The sequence below is a fragment of the Vanellus vanellus genome, assembly GCF_965231255.1.
Source record: "Vanellus vanellus genome assembly, chromosome: 1".
In the NCBI taxonomy this organism is placed as follows: Eukaryota; Metazoa; Chordata; class Aves; order Charadriiformes; family Charadriidae; genus Vanellus; species Vanellus vanellus.
The window spans coordinates 24,551,332-24,571,887 of NC_138905.1; the positions used below are offsets into that span (position 1 = coordinate 24,551,332).

Sequence of the window (20,556 nt, forward strand, 5' to 3'; positions counted from 1 at the left end):
CTTGTAAAGAAAGCATACTGGCTTACAAATTCCTCCAATAGGTCCCATTAGCTCCTCTGGTGAAGGACGTTTTAAAGCTAAGTAGTCATCCTTGTATCTGACAGGGAGCGTTCAGGTTATTTCAATCCATTTGTCAGATCCATCTCATAAGTGTAGAACTATCAAAGTACCCCAGTTAAAGCCAGCTGAAAAATGATGGGAAACTTAACAAACTTAAGGTTCTTTATTTTGTCAAAGTGACTAAATTCATAATATATATGCTCTAAATCTATGTTTCTCAAGTTCAGTTCTGGAAAAGGATTGATAATTCGAGCAACGGGCAACCTCTCTTTCAAAGGTGGTTTTAAGTATTTCGTGATATAGGATCAGAAGGTAATAGACTTTGTGGCAATAATCTGCGGCAGCTCGTACCGCCCCATTATCTGTGTCCTTCAGAATACACCCCTATTTGGGAACATTAATTTGATGTTATGGGTCATTTTCACTGTGAACAGTTTTCCCTTTTATCTCTTGATTTGGGATGATTATTTCAACCATGAGTTATCCTCAGTGTATTTACACATGGCTTTGCTGATTTTTAGATCTTTTCCTGTGGGTCCTTTGATCCACAGCACTTAAGCATAAGGGGTAGAAACCCTTTAAAAATTAAGCTTTGGTGTCTTCTTTTTTTTCCTCCCCCTCTGCAGTGCCCAACTCATGGGACAAAATGCCTTGGTATCACAAACTGTCTGAAAATTAGCTTTTGTTGAACCTATATGCATGAAATCCTATCAAATGCAGCATTTCGGTCTGTTAGTCCAAATTCCTCTAGAATTTTTTCTTTTTCTATGCCAGTATTTCATTTGATTATTTGTTGTCTTTGAGAAGAGTATATCTTCAGGAACTCAGGAAACCATAGTTTACAGAATATATCATAAGCAGCTATCACTGAATGTTAATGTTTGATTTAAGGAGTAAATCAGGTAGAATTTTGGTTCCAAAGTGCTAAGTCTGTTGGTAATCTTACTTTTTCACAATACCTTTGATAGTTCAAAAATATCTCTATTGATATTTCAGTACTTAAGTGTATCAAGAACTCACCTTTAGGCAGAAATTTTTAGAATCCTCGTTTTTAAGTATATGTTAAATACTGATGTTTTTCTAATACTTTCTGGATAACTATCAATGAATACTGATGTAGGAGATCATCGGTAATTAAGGGAATATATGCCACGTACTCAGTCTTCACATTCTGTAGCTGGAGTCGTTAAAAAAACCCTATAGCAGGATTAAAATATTAAATATAGGCAGTTCTGCATATGGTGAATACTAAATGCTGGATAAACAGTTGAGGTTTTACTAGAGCGGATTTTTTTTTTAATATTAACAAATCACAAGTCTTAACACTTGATCATATTCTCTATAGAGATTATCTTATACTCTGTAAGGAGTAATAATAAAAAAGCCCATAAAATCTAGTTTAAGTAATCTAAGGACTTGGAGACTCCAATTAAGATTTCTTATTGTTACCAATTTTTAATCAAACAAAAAATTGTTAAAAAAATCGAAGTTATTTAAAATATCAATCTAAAGTATTCTGAGCATATTGAAGTAGTTAATTTGCATTGCAGGTATGGGATGGCACAAAATGTCCCTACCCAACGTGGAAGGTGCCTGTGGAAACGAGAGACCTGGAAGGAGAAAAAGTTCTTCTTCATCAGCTGCGAAATCTGACGGTGGACATTCTAGTCTATGATAACCATGTACAACTGGCAAAATCACTTAAGGTAATGCACAGTTTGGTATTTCTAATTCTTGTTTCGTGGCCTTTTTTCTGCTTAGAACTCCAGAGAATGTATCAATTCAGTTCTGCTGTTAGTTTCAGATGTTCCTCTCTGTCTTTCACTGTATTTCCCATACCTTTTTATTTGAATGCAGAATTCCTTCAACATGTGTAAACCAGCCTCATTATCCTAAAATTGCCATGAAAAAAATTCTTCCAATTAAGCAGTTCTTTCCAGACACTGGAATCCTGGGAAAATAATGCACTCAGAAAATGTATTCTATGCTTCAGAATTATTTTTTAAATGATATAAAGTGGGGTTAAACTTGTAGTCCCATTAAAGGCCTGTAATTCTAAAGTCAATAAAAGATTTTCTGTGCTATAAACTTCTGCCATTTGTAGTGCAGTCTTCATTTAGTGGGTCAGTAATGTTCATTATGCTTAGACAGAGAAAACAACAACATAATTAAACATTTGATCTTCAGCAATACTGCCATCTTGCTTCTGAATACAGTAAATTAGCAAAGAATACATCTTTCATTTTATGCCTTGCCCTCTATACCCAAGCATCATTTTTAAGAAAGTTTTTACCAGAAAATAAAGATAAGTGATAGTCATTTTTTAGGCTGGGGCTATCAGCAGAGATGAAATCAATTTGATATATTAATGCCCGTTCATAAGTAAATGACAGATAGCAGAATAACTTGCCTTTGGATAAGAATTCATAAGAAAACTTACAGAAGTATTTCATTACTTACAGGTTCTCTTCCAGAATTTCACGCTAGCTAATTAGTGTAATCTATTGATATAAATAACTGCTGGTGTTCCAGTAAAGCAATATGTTTTTAAAATTAAGGGAAAAAATATTTTAACATTGATAAAATGTATTTTCTTGAGAAGCTGATGATACTCCCTTTATTTCTGTCCCATATATATTCAGGAATTCCTGTTGAATGCGTGGTATGTGGGATGTCTTCATCAGCTCTCTCCATTTTTTCTCCTTCTAAGCCCTTTCTTTATCTCCAAAGCATCTGTACCTTTGCTGGATACTGCGCTGCATAACAGAAGCTCTAATATCAAAGGAAACTGTTAAGAAAATCTGGTTTGACCTCCTGAGCAACACAGGCTGTTTTTCTCCTTTTGGTTGTGTCCAAAGTTGCAGTAAGATTGATTAAGTTCAGGTTGCAATGCGTGTAATTGATTTTATTTTACAAAATAATCTGAGGATAATAAAATTTTAGGAGATTATTCCTAAAATGGAAGGTGTGATAAAAGTTTTCTTTTTAAATACTAGTGGAAATCATTTTATATGATAAGTAAGTATTACTCTGTGTTAATCTGTATAATATTTTAGTTCAGAGTCTTATTATGTAAAAATTATTTAAAAAAATCATTTATGTACAAGTATAAAACTGGAGAGTGCTTAATGTGTGCATGTGCAGCTTCCTGAGTGCGAACACGAGAACAGTGTGGACCAAAACTGTACTAGATGTTTTGCCAGTTTACGCTTTCAGGAACAATAAAAGTGCACTGGTTTTCAGCCATCTCCTCTGCATTTAGAATCATAGAATTGTCTAGGTTGGAAGAGACCCTCGGGATCATTGAGTCCAACCATCTACCCTACTCTACAAAGTTCTCCCCTACACCATATCCCCCAACACCACATCTAAAAGTCTCTTAAACACATCCAGGGATGGTGACTCAACCACCTCCCTGGGCAGTCTATTCCAATGCCCGACCACTCTTTCTGTGAAAAATTCTTTCCTAATGTTCAGTCTAAACCTACCCTGTTGGAGCTTGAAGCCATTTCTTCTTGTTCTGTCATTAATTACCTGTGAGAAGAGACCAGCACCAACCTCTCTACAGTGTCCTTTTTGACAGTAGCTTAGAATTGCCTTTTTTAATGTAAATTGTTATAGAATTGTTAGGTTACACTATCCCATGTTGTCATGTACCATTTGCAATGACAGTTGCAGCTTTGAAAGGATATTTTATTTAGGAACACTTTGTTTTATGCAGCTTTGATACCAAGAAGGGCAGATTGAAAAAAACCAAACAAACAAACCAACCACAAAACCCTAAAATATTTGCTCTTATTTTAAAATCGTATCTGTAGGTGCATGTTCAGACAAGGAAGCTCTGAGTAAGCACTACAGTCTAGAGTGGGTAACGTATTACAGTGAAATTTTAGCAAATCTTGGAGCACAGTGTCAGGGATATTCCTGCAAGAGTTTGTTAAAAGCTCCTTGTTTGGATTGTATGTCCAGAGAACACTGAAGATATGAGCATTTTGTCCCATTTTCCAAGACAGTCAAGTAATATTTACAATTTTCAATGAACTTTAGTAATATTGAAGGTACGCTACAGTTGATACTGTAAGTAGACTTTTGTCCCCTGTATTTACTGGCCTCCCTTTCCTGCTGGGTGATTGTGGCTTTTTCAGCATTTGCTGCCATAACAGAACACAAACAGAATTTTCAGAAATCTCATCTCTGAAATTATTTCCTGGGGCATAAAGGCTCAAGCAACAGCTACGACTAAGCAAAGACAATGGTGTTCACTGCTTTTTCTCAAATTTCCCTCTTCCTCCAGCTACCTGGGGTGCATAAGGCTTTCTTGTTACTCCGGGAACTCCAGCCTGCTACTGACTCTCTGGAGTACAGCTGCTCCGCATAGGTTGTAGTTCGTTCTTCAGCCTTTCTTATTCCAGTTTTTCCAGAGGTTCTCGGGATTCGCTCAGACCTTGCCATACAACTCAGGAATAGGTCTGTGCCGTGGGTATCTCCATGTGGGGCATTTTGCTAGATGGTAAGCATCAAGGTGAGCGAGGATCAGTGGTCAGTCAGTGCATGGTAGGGGTCCAGCTGTCTGCAGCTGGTTGGAGATTTCCTTATGAACATTGAATATGTGGTACTTTGCTTAATACCACCAATTTTGTGTTGCCATGTGGTTTCTGGAAAGTACAATTAAAACAATTAACCTTGAGCATGCATACAAGTCCTAATCCGTAGTTTCACAGTATTTGCTTCATGTTATGTCTCTTCAGATGTAGAATTTGAATATTTTCAGCTGTTCCTCCCGCTGGATACAATGTCATGTGTTTTTCGATAGTAGTTTGGACTAAGAAGTCTTACTTGTTTTTCTAGTGTCTGAGTCACATTTCCAACCTGCAACCTTTATGAGTTACCTGGCTGTAGTATCTAGCTTCATCTTTTTCAAGCCTCAGTAGCATTTCTTTGACCTGTCAGTGGTATTTTCCCCACTTCTGTCTTTGCACTCATTAAAAGGGAGGAAAAAAAAAAAAAACAACAAAATCACAGCACCCCTCCATCCCACCCCCGAGTCCTCCAAACCCTTTAATGGATTTAAGTTGGGGTTTTTTTATTGCAAAGGACCACACCCAGATGCTGTGTATATGCTTCCTCTCATTTGCAAAAAGTTGTGTACAATTTACTCAGTAAAACTAGACTGTTGATAGCATAAAATGGTGACAAAGAAATCTTATTTAATATCATCAGCCATAAAATAGGCATAAAAATTAGTACAGATGATTTTGTTAAGTGATTCCTGTAAATAAAGACAGCATCTTGTCCTAAGTGTCGTTCTGGCCAAACATGAACATTTAACTGTCATGATAAATAACCATTCCAAATTCATCAGTGTCTTAAATGTGAACACAAGCCTATATGTTTTGAAATAATTATGAGAATTTGCTATGCTGAAAGTTGGTTTAGTTGGCTAGTTACACGGAGCTGCATATATGACTTCTTCATTTTAATCTTTTTTAGCCTTAATATGTATTTTTAAAATAGTCATATTTGAATTAGACTGCAAACAGGGTATTAGTATATTCTATATTACTGCAAGAAATGTGTTCTTACTGCTTTAATTTCATTTTAAATGAACTTGCTTTAAACGAGGTAGGTAGCTCATAAACTGAACTGCTGTGCAGTCAAGTAAAGGAGTCGGTTTTGTACTAGATTGTAGTGATGGCTCTGTAAATCATGCTGTTTACTTTAATGTAGATTATAATTTCTTCTCAGTCAAGTATAAAGGGTGCGCTCGGTCTGCAGGCGTTCCGTGAACAACAGAAATACCGGAGCGTTTTCAGCCCTGACACCCCCATTCGCTCGCCGCTGCGAAGAGTGAGCAATGCTGCCTCCCAAAGGGATTCAGGGAATTTGCATTCCGGCTCGCACAGGCACATCTGGGGGTCTCTGCTGATGTTCAGAACCTTTTTCAGTATATGACTATAACGCCTCTCTTCCGTATAGTTCTGAGTGATATTAAAATATATATAAAATAATAACATTTTCAGAACAGGGGTCTAATAAAATGCATGTATAGGAAGATACAGTTTTATCGTGATCGTAAATCTCAGGAAGTTGAGTGTTGCACTAAAATGTGTAATTCGGTTAACTTGCATGAATTTCAGCACACAAGTTTAGAAGGCAAAACCAGCATTTTGTATTCTTGGCTTCTGGGCTCTCCTCTCCCATGTTTAATGTTTTATGTTTGTACATACAGTAAATACTTAGTTTTTTCATACATTGTTTTTGGGAAAAAAAATCTTCAATTGTAATAGATTTTTTCATGCTTATAAACAAATCACTCTTGGAAAAAAAAAAAAGGTAGTTTGGCACTATTATATTGACATACGGTTATTTGATAAGCAGAACTTAGCTGAGAACTGCTATAAGAACTTTCTCCAAAAGCATTTGTCATAGTCATTAGGTTAGTTTTATAATATGACTGTCCCTTGCATTTTTAGATATTCAGCATAATTAAGTGAAATTTAGCATCTGGAAAGAAAAAAAAAAAAAAAGGAAGCCTCCAGATAAGCCTCTTAACTGCCCTGTAAATGTGCATGCTGTCCTGTTGATACTCTTTGAATGAACAAAATGAGCAGCCCCCTAATAGTGCAGATCAATTAAAACTCTGGTAAGAGCTCTGTGCCTGAAGCAAAATAGGTTCAGGCTGAAGTGTGCTTTTTATGTCCCTGGTGCCTGCATTTGAAAACATGCTGTCTTTTGCATGTACGATTATTGTTTAAAAGAGCGGTTTGATACCGGGATTATATAGTCATAGTCTCTTCCTTGATACAGAAGAGAATTCCAGAATAAATATGCTGCTCTATCTGCTTTTATGCATATATACATACATGTGTAAGTGTTATCCTAAGACCTGTCCAATCCAGTCTTATAGGGATACTTTTTGGGTTTCTACTGGTTAAAGTTACTCTAAAGCAGGAGCTGAAGCTGAAGACTTAACAGACTGGCTGCTGTAATATTAATGTTAAGTGAAGTAAATTTAAAATATTTTATAATTTATATAAGGCTGTTAAAAAAGATCCAGGTTATTTAAAGTGTATAGCTTGCCAGCTATCAGCTGGATCTTAGGTTATACTTTAAAAAAATATTTGGGTGCTATTTAATTTGGTTCAAAGGCCTTTAAAACACATCAAAGGGAAATTAACTATGTAATATGTTTTTTTTGGGGGGGGGGGAGGAGCAGATAATGGGAGTGGATTTTGAAATAAAAGCAAAGTTATAAACGTGTTCAATGTTCAGCACTCCATAACTTCTTTCTTAATAGGTACTTGTATTAGTTAGCCTGTTTGTGTAACTTGACTGAACTGTTTCAGAGAACACAAAATAATTCTAAGCAAAACAAGAGCCATATTCTCCACGTACCTGAGGAGAAAATCTAACAGAGTTAGGAACAGTGCCAAAATTATTGGATTTCTAACATGTGTTGCCTTTTGTCCTGGTGCTGAAAAATGTTATCTGGAATGTAAGAGTGAGATATGATAAAGAAATCTGGCTTAAACAGACATCCTTGTGTGTATACAGAAACGGGTAATATGCCATGCATGATGATGGACATGAGGTCAGTTGCTGAGTGCAATCACACATAGACAAATCACAGCACGTCAGTCTCGGGAGGGCTGTGTTGTGAATATAGAAGACAAATTGTGCCCTCAGGAAACAAAAATACTGCCTTGTTTGATCTCTGTTCTTAAGTTTGCTTGAGAATCAGATTTTGTAAGAAGGCTTATGCTGGTTCTGCTCAGCTTTTGCTGCCAGTAATGTTGTCTGATAAAGCAAAACAAACAGGTCACCCAGAGAGGTTTTGGAGTCTCCATCTTTGAAAATATTCAAAACCCAGCTGGAGACAGCCCGAAGAAACCTGCTCTAATTGACTCTGCTTTGGGCACAGGCGTTGGACTAGACAGTCTCCAGATTTCCCTGAGAACTTCAGCTATTCTGTGATTCACTGAAAACAGGGAAAAAGCTTTATGAGGCCTGGGATTTTCCAAGTAAATAGCTAAATTCGTGTTAGCAAATATATTATTTTTTTTTCTTTAAGATTGGAAGTTTTCTGAGAATTTACAGTATTCATACAAAACAAGCAAGTGCTGACAACGAAGATGTCTCACGTATAGAATTTCATCTTCACGGTGGAACATGTTACGGTCGAGGAATAGGGCTCTTACCAGAAAGTAACCCGGATGTTAAGGAACTAAAAACGTAAGTTGCGGTGTTGTTTTTTTTTTTCTATATGATTCTGGAAATCTAGGCAAATGTAAGTGCACAGTTTAGAATTGTAAATGCATGTAAAAACCAGGAACTCTGGAACAGAATATGTCTTTCGCACCGCTAAGATGAAGAGTAAGTATTTGGGTGGGGTGGGTAATAAAGGCTAATTTTTCAAATTGAAAATACAGTAGGGATTAAGATTTCTGTTTTATAGTGCTGTAATAATAAGGCCTGGCCACATTAGCATACTTTCTCTGCTTCATAGTGGCATGTAATCTTTTAAAGATAAAAGCCATGGTTAAACAGATACGTTGAGCACATTTTAAGCATGTGCATATGTGTTACTTGGAAATAGTGAGACTTAAAAGATGTTCAAAATGAAGCATATAATATAAATGCTTTACTGACCTGTATTATATACATAAGGAAAAGCTAAGTAACCAAAGTCCATGTTCCTTTATCAGGAATTCTATTTCCAGTAGTACAGACTTCTTTTGGCACTATACTGTGTTTAAACTTCCAGAAGTGATTTGGGAAAGAGTTTCTCATCTGCATCATTAATATACACTTGTGCAACTTCTGGCTCAATTAAGTTTTATGTCTGTCCTGGAAAATTTATGTCTGAACATTATACTTGTCTATTGATAAACAGTAGGTTTCATATAAGTGTATGTATAGTCACATATGTGTGAATATATATGAAAGACTTATAAAATATTTAGCCATTTATTTTTAGATTCTTAGAATCTGTGGATCTGGCAGACAGTCAGAATATGGAAAGCATGTCTTCAGTGGAATTGGATGGTACTTTCAACAACGTTACAGGTAAGAGCAACTGAAAGCTGATTTGCTCTTTATTCTAACATACATATATGGTCAAGATAAGGTCACAGATATTGCTTCTCTAAGTGTATAACGTTACTTTCACAAAGCTTTAGAGAATTCTTTTGGATTATTAGATTGGAAATTGACATTATTCTATCCTCTCTCACAGCAGAAGCCTTTCATGAGCGTGGAAAAATACTTTCATAGGAGGTAGTGAATAAATTATTAAACACAGATGGTGTTCTTAATCATACTATATTAGATCATAAAGCAGAGTGACATCACTCCCTCCTGCTAAAGGGGGATTCCTCAGAGGCAGGCACTGAAAACACTACTAAACAGCTGCTGCTGCAGAGCCCTTCTAAAGCTGTTTGATGGAAAGTTATGTCAGTGGCAGAGTAGCAAGGTGTGGTGCCGTGGAAAATAGTGTCTTATAGACAGTTCTACAGATCCAGTATTATTTTTTTAATGGCATTTTTAGCCCAGAATAAGAATAACTAAAAGGGAATTAAACTCTAAAGCTAGTTGGACATAGTCTGCTTTTAAAATCCTACATTACTTAGCCATTAGTAACATACTGTGACAGAATGTTTCTAAAAGGGTACAAAAGTCAAGAATAAATAAATACTTCATGTATAGAGCAAAGCACTGCAAATTTGGAAAGAAACTTGCACAGATTTACGGCACTGTCTATGTGTAGTGGAGGGTGTTCAGATGAGGGACCAGGCAGTCCATATTTATTTTTTTGAGAATAATGTATTAATGCTCCTGTCCAGAAAGATTACAGAGGGATGAATACAGTTTATGTGAGCATTATCATTCACAGTATACATTTGAAAAGTGTTCATTTTGATGGGCATTGCTGTTTAATATACGCACTAATCTCTCCTCAAATATATTAACTCTTGATATCTGACGTTTCTCTCCTGCTTACTGTGCTTTTTCCTTCTGCTATATTGTTTACATACATTCTTAGTATTTCCATTTTCCTTTGTTTAGCTTTTTGTTTTGTGTATCTATCTGCCTATCTATTTTTGTGTGCCCTCATGATAAAGAAGAAAAGAAGGAAGGAAAATAATTAGGAAATTCTTCTTGATTTTAGATCTTGAATCACACTTACAGAGATGTCAGCAGTTATCTGTTACAGGTAGGAAACATTTTGACCTCAAGGTGAATTTTATTTTTACTGAAGAGCAAAAGTATTTTTAAGACATCAGCTCAAAGGCTGAAATAATATCTTTTATTATAGTAAGAGCTATTCTAAGAGTATACATATATAAATGTTACATTGGTTTTATTCCATTTTTAAATGAATATGGCATATTTATGTATTCTACTGCTATTTTTTTCTACTTGTTGAATTTCTGTACCCTGAAGTACACCAGGCTCCCACAACCTGTTGTGATTTATCTTAAAGACTGTAGTAGCATGTTGTATTGATAAAACTGAGGCTGCAACTGGGGAGGGAACAGAATGTGGGAATTGAAGGAAAATGTATACCTGCAATGGCCATTTCCCATACTGCAAATATGGTGTTTAATAGGTATGCATGGCTTTTTTTTTTTTTTTCATGTTTTATTTTGCAGTATTAACAGATCATCAGGATTTGGATAACACAGAACTGAGAACCATTCTGAACAGCACAGCTCCTCAACAGTATCGCATTAGAGCAAAGCTGAGAACTTATAAACCCCAGAAGCTCTATCAATCTATTAAACTTCATTGTTCCAAATGCAACTCTTTGTAAGTGTTTCACACAATAGAATTCATTTGGAATTGTCCTATATGTTTTGAGATGCCCAGATTTTCAGTGTATTTTTATCCTCTTCTTTGTGTAAAATGAGTTGAATGTAAACGTATTTCGTATTTTGAGCAAAGATTTGAAATGTGCTGAAAATAGGTAGGAAAATTTTAAATCATCAGATGAGTTCTATTTACAGAATCCTTTGAATAGTTTGTAAACAATAGTTTTTCTTAATTTTCAAATTTAGCAGTGCAGTTTTTCCCATACTGAAGTTGTCTTTAAGTACCTGTTTCTGTCTTGCGGTTTTAAAATAGGTTATGCAAAAAAGTATGATAGTCTTCAAGTGAACAAATAAAATATCTTTGACTAAGTATATCTTCCAGAGGAGGCATCTTTTCTTGATCCAAAAATTTCAGGGAAACACCATTCACCTCGGTATTTTTGTCTTTTTTCTGGCATGAGTCAATTCACTGACTGTTTTATCATTGTTATTTCCCCTTTAATGACATTTGTCATTGTATCAAATAGTGCTCAATCAAATAGTCGTATGCCATTTCTGATGTAAATTCACCTTACAATGAAAGAAAGTTTGTTTGAAATGGCCTATTTTCTATTAAAATACTGAGTGACACGTATTACAGTGCTATTGATGATCATCTGAATCCTGTATCACTTTTTTTGCCTGACAGCCTAACATCAGTCCTAAGCAAACAGCTTTATTGTTACTGGTGTAAACTATTGCCTTCTTTAAGTGATGGCACATTAGCGTTCTCCTAGCCTTTTGAAATTTTTTGCGCAATCAAGATTTATTGGATACAAACACGACTGAGACAAGAAAATGCCCCTACTAGCCTTCTCCTACAGCTTTTGCATGCAAAGTAGCCCGCTTGCAGTTTGAACAATATTGGTCCTTATCAGATGTTGTTACAACATTCTCTGGGCTGCTAATGTAAGAGGAAGTGCTTCATCATCTTCGCAGCATAGAAGTACACGGTCTTTATTGCCAAGCATAAAAAGGAGATACATGCCTACTATCTCTGCCACTTTTGTCACCTTTTTGATATATTTGCCAACGCTGTATAATAATAAGCTGATACAATCGATAGAAATTTTTTTGTTCCTTATGAACTTTATCCTTATCCCACAAGTTTCCATGACCACTATAGCCTTTTTATATATTCTTGACTTGTTAGCATCTTCATAGAATCATAGAATTATCTAGGTTGGAAGAGACCCTTGGGATCATCAAGTCCAACCATCTACCCTTCTCTACAAAGTTCTCCCCTACACCATATTCCCCAACACCACATCTAAACGTCTCTTAAACACATCCAGGGATGGTGACTCAACCACCTCCCTGGGCAGTCTATTCCAATGCCCGACCACTCTTTCTGTGAAAAATTCTTTCCTAATGTTCAGTCTAAACCTACCCTGTTGGAGCTTGAAGCCATTTCTTCTTGTTCTGTCATTAATTACCTGTGAGAAGAGACCAGCACCAACCTCTCTACTGTGTCCTTTCAAATAGTTGTAGAGAGTGATGAGGTCTCCCCTCAGCCTCCTCCTCCTCCAACTAAACAGTCCCAGCTCCTTCAACCACTCCTCATATGATTTGTCTGCAACCAGCTTCGTTGCCCTCCTCCGCACTCGCTCCAGCACCTCGATATCTCTCTTGTATTGAGGTGCCCAAAACTGGACACAATACTTGAGGTGTGGCCTCACCAGTAGAGTTTCCTTCTGTTTCACGTATTGCTGCCTCTCTTTGCCACAGAATTAGGGCAGACTTTTAACCAGATAGATTTGTGAGGCCTCAGTTAGTCTATTTCCTACTACTACCACCATCCTGCTGCATTGGTGGGACTGCATTGGTGGGACTACCAATTTAGCCTCTTTCTTTTGGGTGAGCTAAGCAGCCCAGGAAGGAAACATGATTTAGGGGAATCCTTCCCTTCTACGTCTTCTGCTGTTGCAGAAGTTGTTGTTTCATGTTTTAGCGTATACTGAAGAGCCTGACTGAACAAACTTCAGTGCAAGTTTGATCCTTTAACACTTTATGCAGTAAGATGTATATAACGCTTCGGGTATAATATCCTTGCGAGAGATGTATTTTTGGTTTTTAGACTTTGACTGAAAGCTTCTCTCTAAGTAGCAAATTAACGATATACATGGATCTAGTTTTGTTAATGTATCCACATTACAGAAGTTTAACTGCTCATGTTTAGTTTAGTTCAGAACCACTTCATTCCATTCCTGCCTCTGTGGGAAGTCTCCAGGCAGGCTGTAGGGGCTGGAAGAGTTTAATGGGTATATCTGGAAAGGTGACCTGTTATGTTAGGTCCATTGCTTTTGCATTTAAAATAGTAATCCAGGAACACAGGTGGAAAGAGTTCATGTGAACAGCACTGTATTCATGAAATGAAAGTTCAGGTTCGGGAAGACTTGTGTGCCAATTCTACAATCGTAGCAGAAGAATATCAAACTTTGGTTTCATAGGCAGGAATTGTTCTGTTCACTGGTGAAAGCAGATGCTCTTGGGTTTGAAAGTGAAACCGTCAGAAAAATCTGCAGGAGTTGATGGTATTTTTTCTTTAACTCCACTCTGAAGCTTGGTACCTGTTTTCTTTCAGTCTCTTATGGAAGGCCAAGCTTCTGCCTCTTTTTTTTTTTTTTTTTTTTTTTAATTGTTCTTTTTTGTCATGGTTCATATTCCACCTGAAGCCAGCAGGTCTGTCTTGCTTAGGAGAAAACATTCTAATGCATTTTTTCTTTGTCTGCCAACTGCTGGGTTTTTGCCTGCTGTTGGTACTATTGGTAAAACTTGAATGGCCTGCGTCTCTTCTCTGCGGATGACAACTGGAAATGCACAAGTGGTGCACTGTAGCAGGACAGGAAAGAAACTGTGTGGTGCAGAGCTGCAGATTTTCCATTTACAGTACATATGTGAAGCTATTCTGTTCCTGCCCTTTTTTCTTTTTTTTCCCCCTTAAAATAGTCAAAGTAAAATACGCTAGAACATAAAACTTGAAATTATATAATCTTATACCATCTTTTCACTCTACTGAAGTGGTATGCAGTTGTGTGGCCCTTTTAAGGCCGACTGAAATCACACAAAGGTGATTTATTTGTTTTTCCATGGATTTACCTATGTGTGGATGACGCCACTAGGCTGCCTTCACTCCTAGGTAAGATTAGATTAGTTAACATATTTATTAACATGAAAATTAATTATCTTGTCATAATTTCCTATGCAACTCTAAAACTTTACACTGATATAACAACAAAGTTATTTTTCCTGTATGTACTTCAACTCTCATGACTATATTTTAATATTTATTTGGGGTTCTGCCTTCCTTGTTCCCAGATTGCTTAACGAGAAACTGTTAGAATTTACTTATTCATTTTGGAAATGATTTTAGGCGAGAAGTTCCAGATGGAGATGACTTTGACTTAATTTTACAAGGCTCTGCAGTTACTGCCCCAAACCCAGAATTGCACAATACGTCCTGGTATGATTCTGTAATGTGGACCACACAAGACCAGAAACAAAGGAAAATAACTATCCATTTTGTAAAGCACGATGAAATGCTTCAGCAGCCTGAAGATACTTTGCTTATGATAGAAGGTAAGATAAATAGCAAATATGCCACTTGTGGTGCAGTGTCCATTCTGAGTATCTACGAAATTAAGAAACGTTGAAGTTGTATTCAGAGTAAGTAGTGATGATCATAAAGGCATCTTCAAAGAAAAGAAGGACTCAGCTGGAACTTCTTTAATGTTGTACAAACAGGAAAAAGTCATCTGTGAAGGCCTTGTAAGGTGTTTCTCGCTATTTTAAAACTATACCAATAAATTTATTGTTGATTCTGCTAAAATTAACATCTAAATGTGTTTTTTTCTACCCGTGCTTACTGATTTTTTCAGTTCTCATTTGAAAACTCACCGAGTCTTCTAAAAAAACCTATTTTTACTTTTCATGTGGAAAAGTCTTGAAAGGCTTCTGATAATACAAGCCTACAATTAACTTTGTCAGCCTCTGGATGTCAGTGTTGTTTCAGATTAATAAAGCTTCTCACCGCGCGAGGTTTTTTTGGTTTGTTTTTTATCAGATTTTCTCAGGCAAGAGAAATAGCCACTGAACTTAAATAAAGCAATTTAGCAAGAATAATAATAGATAGAATAAAATTAATAAATAATTGCATATAGTACCATTCCAAGTTTAAAACAAAATCTTCAATTGTGCTCAAGTAGTGGTGTGAATAAGTATATGTAACTCAGGTGGTCCTTTCTGTAAGGGTCAATGACAAAACCCCTTCTGTTTTCTGCTTTGTTTTATATTCGGGCAGTTCTGATAGCAGCTTTATTTCTGACATATTTCAAATTGGATTTTTTTTTTTTTTGCAATCTAACCTTTTCTTTGTGAAAACAAAAGAAAAAAGAATCTATTTCTTTTTCCTAAAATAATTGAATTATATGACTTGGTAAATCTTTTTCAGATATTAAAATGCCAGCAGCTAAGTATGTATGTGTATGTATGTATATCTATGTGCTTCATGTTGGAGCACGAGGAAAAGGCATAATCAGTGTTTTAGCACTTCTTTCCCAGAACATTGATCGTGAACCTTGCCAAAGCTACATGCTATTCTAATTTTTATCTCTAAGTTTTTTGAGGTAGAGATTTTGAAGTTTCCCTAGATAATCTTCACAACGCTTTTCCAGATACAGACCGCCCTCAAAGGCCAAACACGTTATGACATTTATTAGACAGACATGGTCTAGATTCTGCTCGTTTGTTAAGCACAAGCAATTTGCTCTTCTACAAAGCACTACTTTGTTCTTCCCCATAACCATTACGCTGAAGCAAGGACTTCTTTTTGAGTGTTTGGCATCTATTGGGCTGGAATTGAGGAAACAGTTGGATAATTGACAGAATTTTACATGACCTCAGAGTGAGGGGAATCCATAACCATTGCTACAAATTAGTTGAACTGAAGAGTGAAATGTTACGGTTAACAAGTAAATTACTACTTCTTGCATATCCTCATTATTTGTACATGAAATCACTTATTCGTATCATTGTCAACTGCTGCTAATTCTCTGTGTTTTATGCCAGTCTCTTAGAAGCCAGAATGCATTTGGTTGATATAACTTAGTGTTACAGCAGAGTTGAAATTCTGGAGACCTTTCAGCAATGTCACTTAAAACTGCCCTAAATTTTGTATGTTAAAATCTTGAATGAGAGTTTAAATGTATACCAGAGTCTTTATCTGTGCCTCCGTTTTCTTTATTTTTTTTACTAGAAGTTAATTTAATTGGGGAGGTTTCATGTTGTGCATTTTTACATCACCAGTAATAATGAAATTTTATTGATTTTATTTACTTCTTTAGTTCCCTCTGCAATACAAGTAACAAATATATGCAAATATTACTTGTTGTAAGGTCTTTGAAACATGTTAATTATAGTTAGTGGTAAAAATACGGTTGTAGAATATATTTATTTTAAAACAATTGCTCGTTTTTTTAATGTTGATCATGAGCTAATTAAATCATATATTTTTATTGAACTATTTCCAAATAACTGTTCTCTGTGTGTTAAATTAATAAATTTTCCACATTTCCATTGAATTGCTGAAATATCAGAAAGATTCCATAATCAGTTCTGCAGTCCATACTACAGAGACTGAAGACAGGTTATCTCATGTTTTATAATAAATTTGAAAGAACATTTTCCTGTCACTGGAATTTGGAAAATCTCAGGGTTCCAGCTTAATATACTAAATTTCTGCTGGGTACCTAGCATGGCCTCAATTTAGTAGCGCTCAAATAGCGTCAAGTTTGGTGGCTCTGCATTATGACATGGTTGAATTAGCTACTTTTTCATAAATCGCTGCTTAAAAATTAATAGATTTTTGCCACTTAAAAGCTGAAAGAACAGTTACTGAGGAGCAATTGCAAAAAGTCAGTTTATTCTCTTTTTTTCCCCAAGAAAATTGCTAGTAAAATCATAGTAGAAATTATATGGAATTTATGCTAATTAAATATACCTTCATGATTACAGTGATAACCATGAGGAAGATATTAAGGCATCTGCTCTGATAAATGTCCATATTTGATTCTTTATTGAGTCTGTTGTTGAGTAAGAATGATCATTGTGGATCATTTTTTCAGTTTTCCATAGTGGGTCTCAATCTTTATTGAAGGTCCTGAAATCAACATCTAATCAGCCACGAAATGCAAGTTGTTCAACTTATTCTTGATTACAGTTCAAAAAACAGTGTTTTTCTGTTTTTCAACAGGTGGAACACTAAAAGAAGTCTGGAAGCTTACAAAAAGATTTAAATGTGTTATTCCTGTGAGATCCACAGAAGATGATCTTCAATTATTAGATCTTTCAGCTCCTTTTCTTTTACAAGGCAACATAAAATATTATGGGTAGGTTAAAAGTATTTGTTGATATTTTAGTAGTTGCAGTAATAGATAGAGATCATTATCTTCAGTAGTTCAAACTACAGTGCTCAAGGGGTAACTTACCCAAAGATTCTTTGATGCAAAATACATAACACGATCAGCAGCACTGAGATCAGGTATGAAATGTGATACTGCTACCTTGTATCAAAGGACTCAACTGCGGTTGGACTTTATATTGCTTTATAAATCTTACACCCTTAATTACACAGCATCCCAGGCTCTGTCTTGCCTGTGATGTGTGGTTTGGGCAGTATAATACAGAGACAGAAATGCGCATAGGAGTCTCTTTAGGCTGCAGAATGCCCAAGTCTTCCTCTTTTAGTCCAGATCTTCCATTTTCTAGTCTTGCTTGTTAGACCAAAGTCAAAACATATGTTGCTTTAAAACTGTATGCTGGGTCTTGGTATTTTTTTCTTTTACAGATAATATTTAAATAAAGACCCAGAAAATAACTTCAGGCTGTCAGTCCACGTCTTATTCTCTCTCTCATTCCCAGTGTTGAGAAAGCATGGGTTTTGGAAGAAATATGGGGGTTTGGACAGCCTTTCCTCACCACGTACCATTTATTGAGATCCACATCGCAGCAAAGTGGCTTACCTGTTTGTAGATGTCAGTCGCTGGAGGGGCAACTTCAACAGGTTTCTGAATTCCACAGTTCCAGGGCTACAGAACACGGTACACGCATCGAGGTGTGATTTCTGTGCTGTGCCATGCAATAGCGTGTTCCTGCTCAATGAGAGCTAGCAGCAGGGTGTTCTCCCAGTACTGCACAGTACCGTGCTGTTGCCGAGCTCAGAAATACCATTCTACTTCATGCAAGCTATTGAGTCCTCCCTCTCAGCGGTCCTAATAAGTTCAAGCAGAGCACTGTGTAGCGCTACTTCGGCCCTGAAGGCAGTAAAAAATTTCTGTGCAGAAATATTGCGTGTTTCACGTGAACCCTAAAGCTTCCCGTAAGCGCCTGATGCAATGAATACAGATAATTATTTCTCTTTGTTAGATATTGTTTTGACTTTTCCAGATATGGCTGTCCATGGCATTTTTAAATAAAGGCAGTATATGGGTATTCCTACTGGGAGTGGATCTTCACCAGTACAAAGTATTTCCCCTTGCGCTTTCATAATCCATATATCTACCCAGCTACACACCCCTCGTCTGCAGACTTAGTTCTCTGTTTAAATGGCTGTATTGTAAAAGCCAACATTCTGTAACTTATTCCGTGAATATTTATAGGATATTTAGGAAGGAACCTCGCAAGGATTTGACATTTCAGAGCTTTGTTCCATGCGCTTTTTTATCAGTAGCATATACTTAGCAAAGGCTAAAAAAGATTCTGTGTAGTAGAATGAAAAGCAAAATTATTTTTGCTGTAGGAATGTATAAACTTGTATAAATATTTATATGTGTGCCTAGGCATGTATATTCATATATATATAAAAATAAACACACACACACTTGCATATGAGAAACAAAATTCACAGCTAAGTTACTTTATTGGAGTTTGGGTGGTTTTTTAAAGGAAAAAAGTAACTTCATTGAGCTTGGCTTTACATCACTTGAGCACAACTAGTGCTATTTATTTTTATGACATATTTTGCATCTAATTCTAAAAGATAAGAAATGTCTATTTTAAGTTCTAACTCCAATATACTAGCACAGAAGCTTAATTCGGAAAAACTAGTTGTTCTGTAATTTTATTTCTTGAGGCAAACTTTGAAAACAGTTCTTCAATATTTTCATCCACTTGCAGTATCTGCTTACTATGTCACGTGTAAGAGATTGTTTTAATAACTCATAGTTAATATTAACATAAGTAAAACTGAATTTCTCATCTAAACCTGTTGTTATTTTAGATCATGCTACAAGTTCAGATTCATTCCTGCTTTTACAAAGTGAGATTTTTTTTGTATTGCTAAACGTCAAAGTAGTGACATATGGATATGTGTTTAGCAATGTAGTGATCTTAGAATCATAGAATGGTTTGAGCTGGAAGGGACCTTCAGAGATCATCTAGTCTAACCCCCCCCTGCCATGGGCGGTTACGTCTTTCACCTAGATCAAGTTGGTCAAAGCCTCATCCAACCTGACCTTGAACCCTTCCAGGGATGGGGCATCCGCTGCTTCTCTGGGCAACCTGTGCCAGTGTCTCACCGCCCTCATAGTAAAGAATTTCTTCCTTATGTACAACCTAAATTGACCCTCTTTCTGTTTAAAACGGTTGCCCCTTGTCCCCTCAGTGTGGACCGTGGTAAAAAGTCTCTCTCCATTTTTCTTATAAGCCCCCTTTGTATATTGAAAGACTGCAATAAGGTCTCCGCTGAGCCTTCTATTCTCCAGGCTGAACAACCCCAGCTCTCTCAGCCTTCATGTACAGTTTTCCTCTTTTCTATTCACTGAGGTGGTCTTTTCCAGACCAAAATGATTTATTTCTTCTTGGGGATAATTCAAAAGCAGCATTAAGAGTTTTGATCTGGTCTAAAGCTTGCGTCTCTGATAAAATAGTTATTTTAAGCAGCAATAGAAATACTTTTGCACTCCCACTGAGTAAGGAAATCAGAATTATTTTTTTTTGTTCTGTGCAGAAAGCTTCTAGTATAAATAAATCAGCGTTTGGTTGATTTCAGTATCTTGGTTTGAATGGTAGGTGCAAGCAGTGTTCAACTCCAAAGCCCATCAAGAGTCTGAGTTCCATTGCAGCAGAACAGCGACCATCATGGGAACCGACTGAAATAGCACAAGGTCAGCTGACATGATATTGTCCTGAAATAGTTTTGTGCCTTGATTTTGAAGTGCTTATATGAAATAGTTTTATTTCTGGGCTGCAGTTTTGTACAGAAAGTGTGTAATTTATGGTTATGCTTGAATATAAAGCTGTAAAATTTATTCACCTTTGACCAGTTGAAAGAACATACTTACTTTTTAAACCATTACAGTATGAATTAAAGGATTTTATATGTTGAATAGTTTCTTTTACCATAGATGTCACGAGTAACACCTATTGTAGTACTGCAGTGATGAATTTGTGGTTGCTGATGTCATTTTTAAACTGTGTACATGCTTCAGTCCTAGAAGTTAGTCTAGCTTTTCCTTTCGAAGGTACAGTTTTTCTGACCTGAACTAAAGAGAGTCTTACGTTACGACTAGTACAAGTTAGACTTTCATCTTCTGTAAGCTTTATCAATGCTAAGCATATTGGCAAGAGTCTACATGAAATAATATTCAAA

General features: G+C 36.2%; 1 protein-coding gene across 1 annotated transcript in view; it reads left to right on the top strand.

Moving 5' to 3' along the window:
• POT1 (protection of telomeres 1) overlaps positions 1–20,556 on the top strand; it is a 70,008-nt gene that overhangs the window by 41,420 nt on the left and 8,032 nt on the right. Inside the window, 11 exon segments of the mRNA XM_082497116.1 lie at positions 687–739; positions 741–813; positions 816–833; positions 1,611–1,766; positions 8,132–8,292; positions 9,038–9,126; positions 10,229–10,273; positions 10,713–10,869; positions 14,284–14,489; positions 17,161–17,296; positions 19,977–20,071. Coding sequence (XP_082353242.1) covers positions 687–739; positions 741–813; positions 816–833; positions 1,611–1,766; positions 8,132–8,292; positions 9,038–9,126; positions 10,229–10,273; positions 10,713–10,869; positions 14,284–14,489; positions 17,161–17,296; positions 19,977–20,071 — 1,189 coding nt within the window.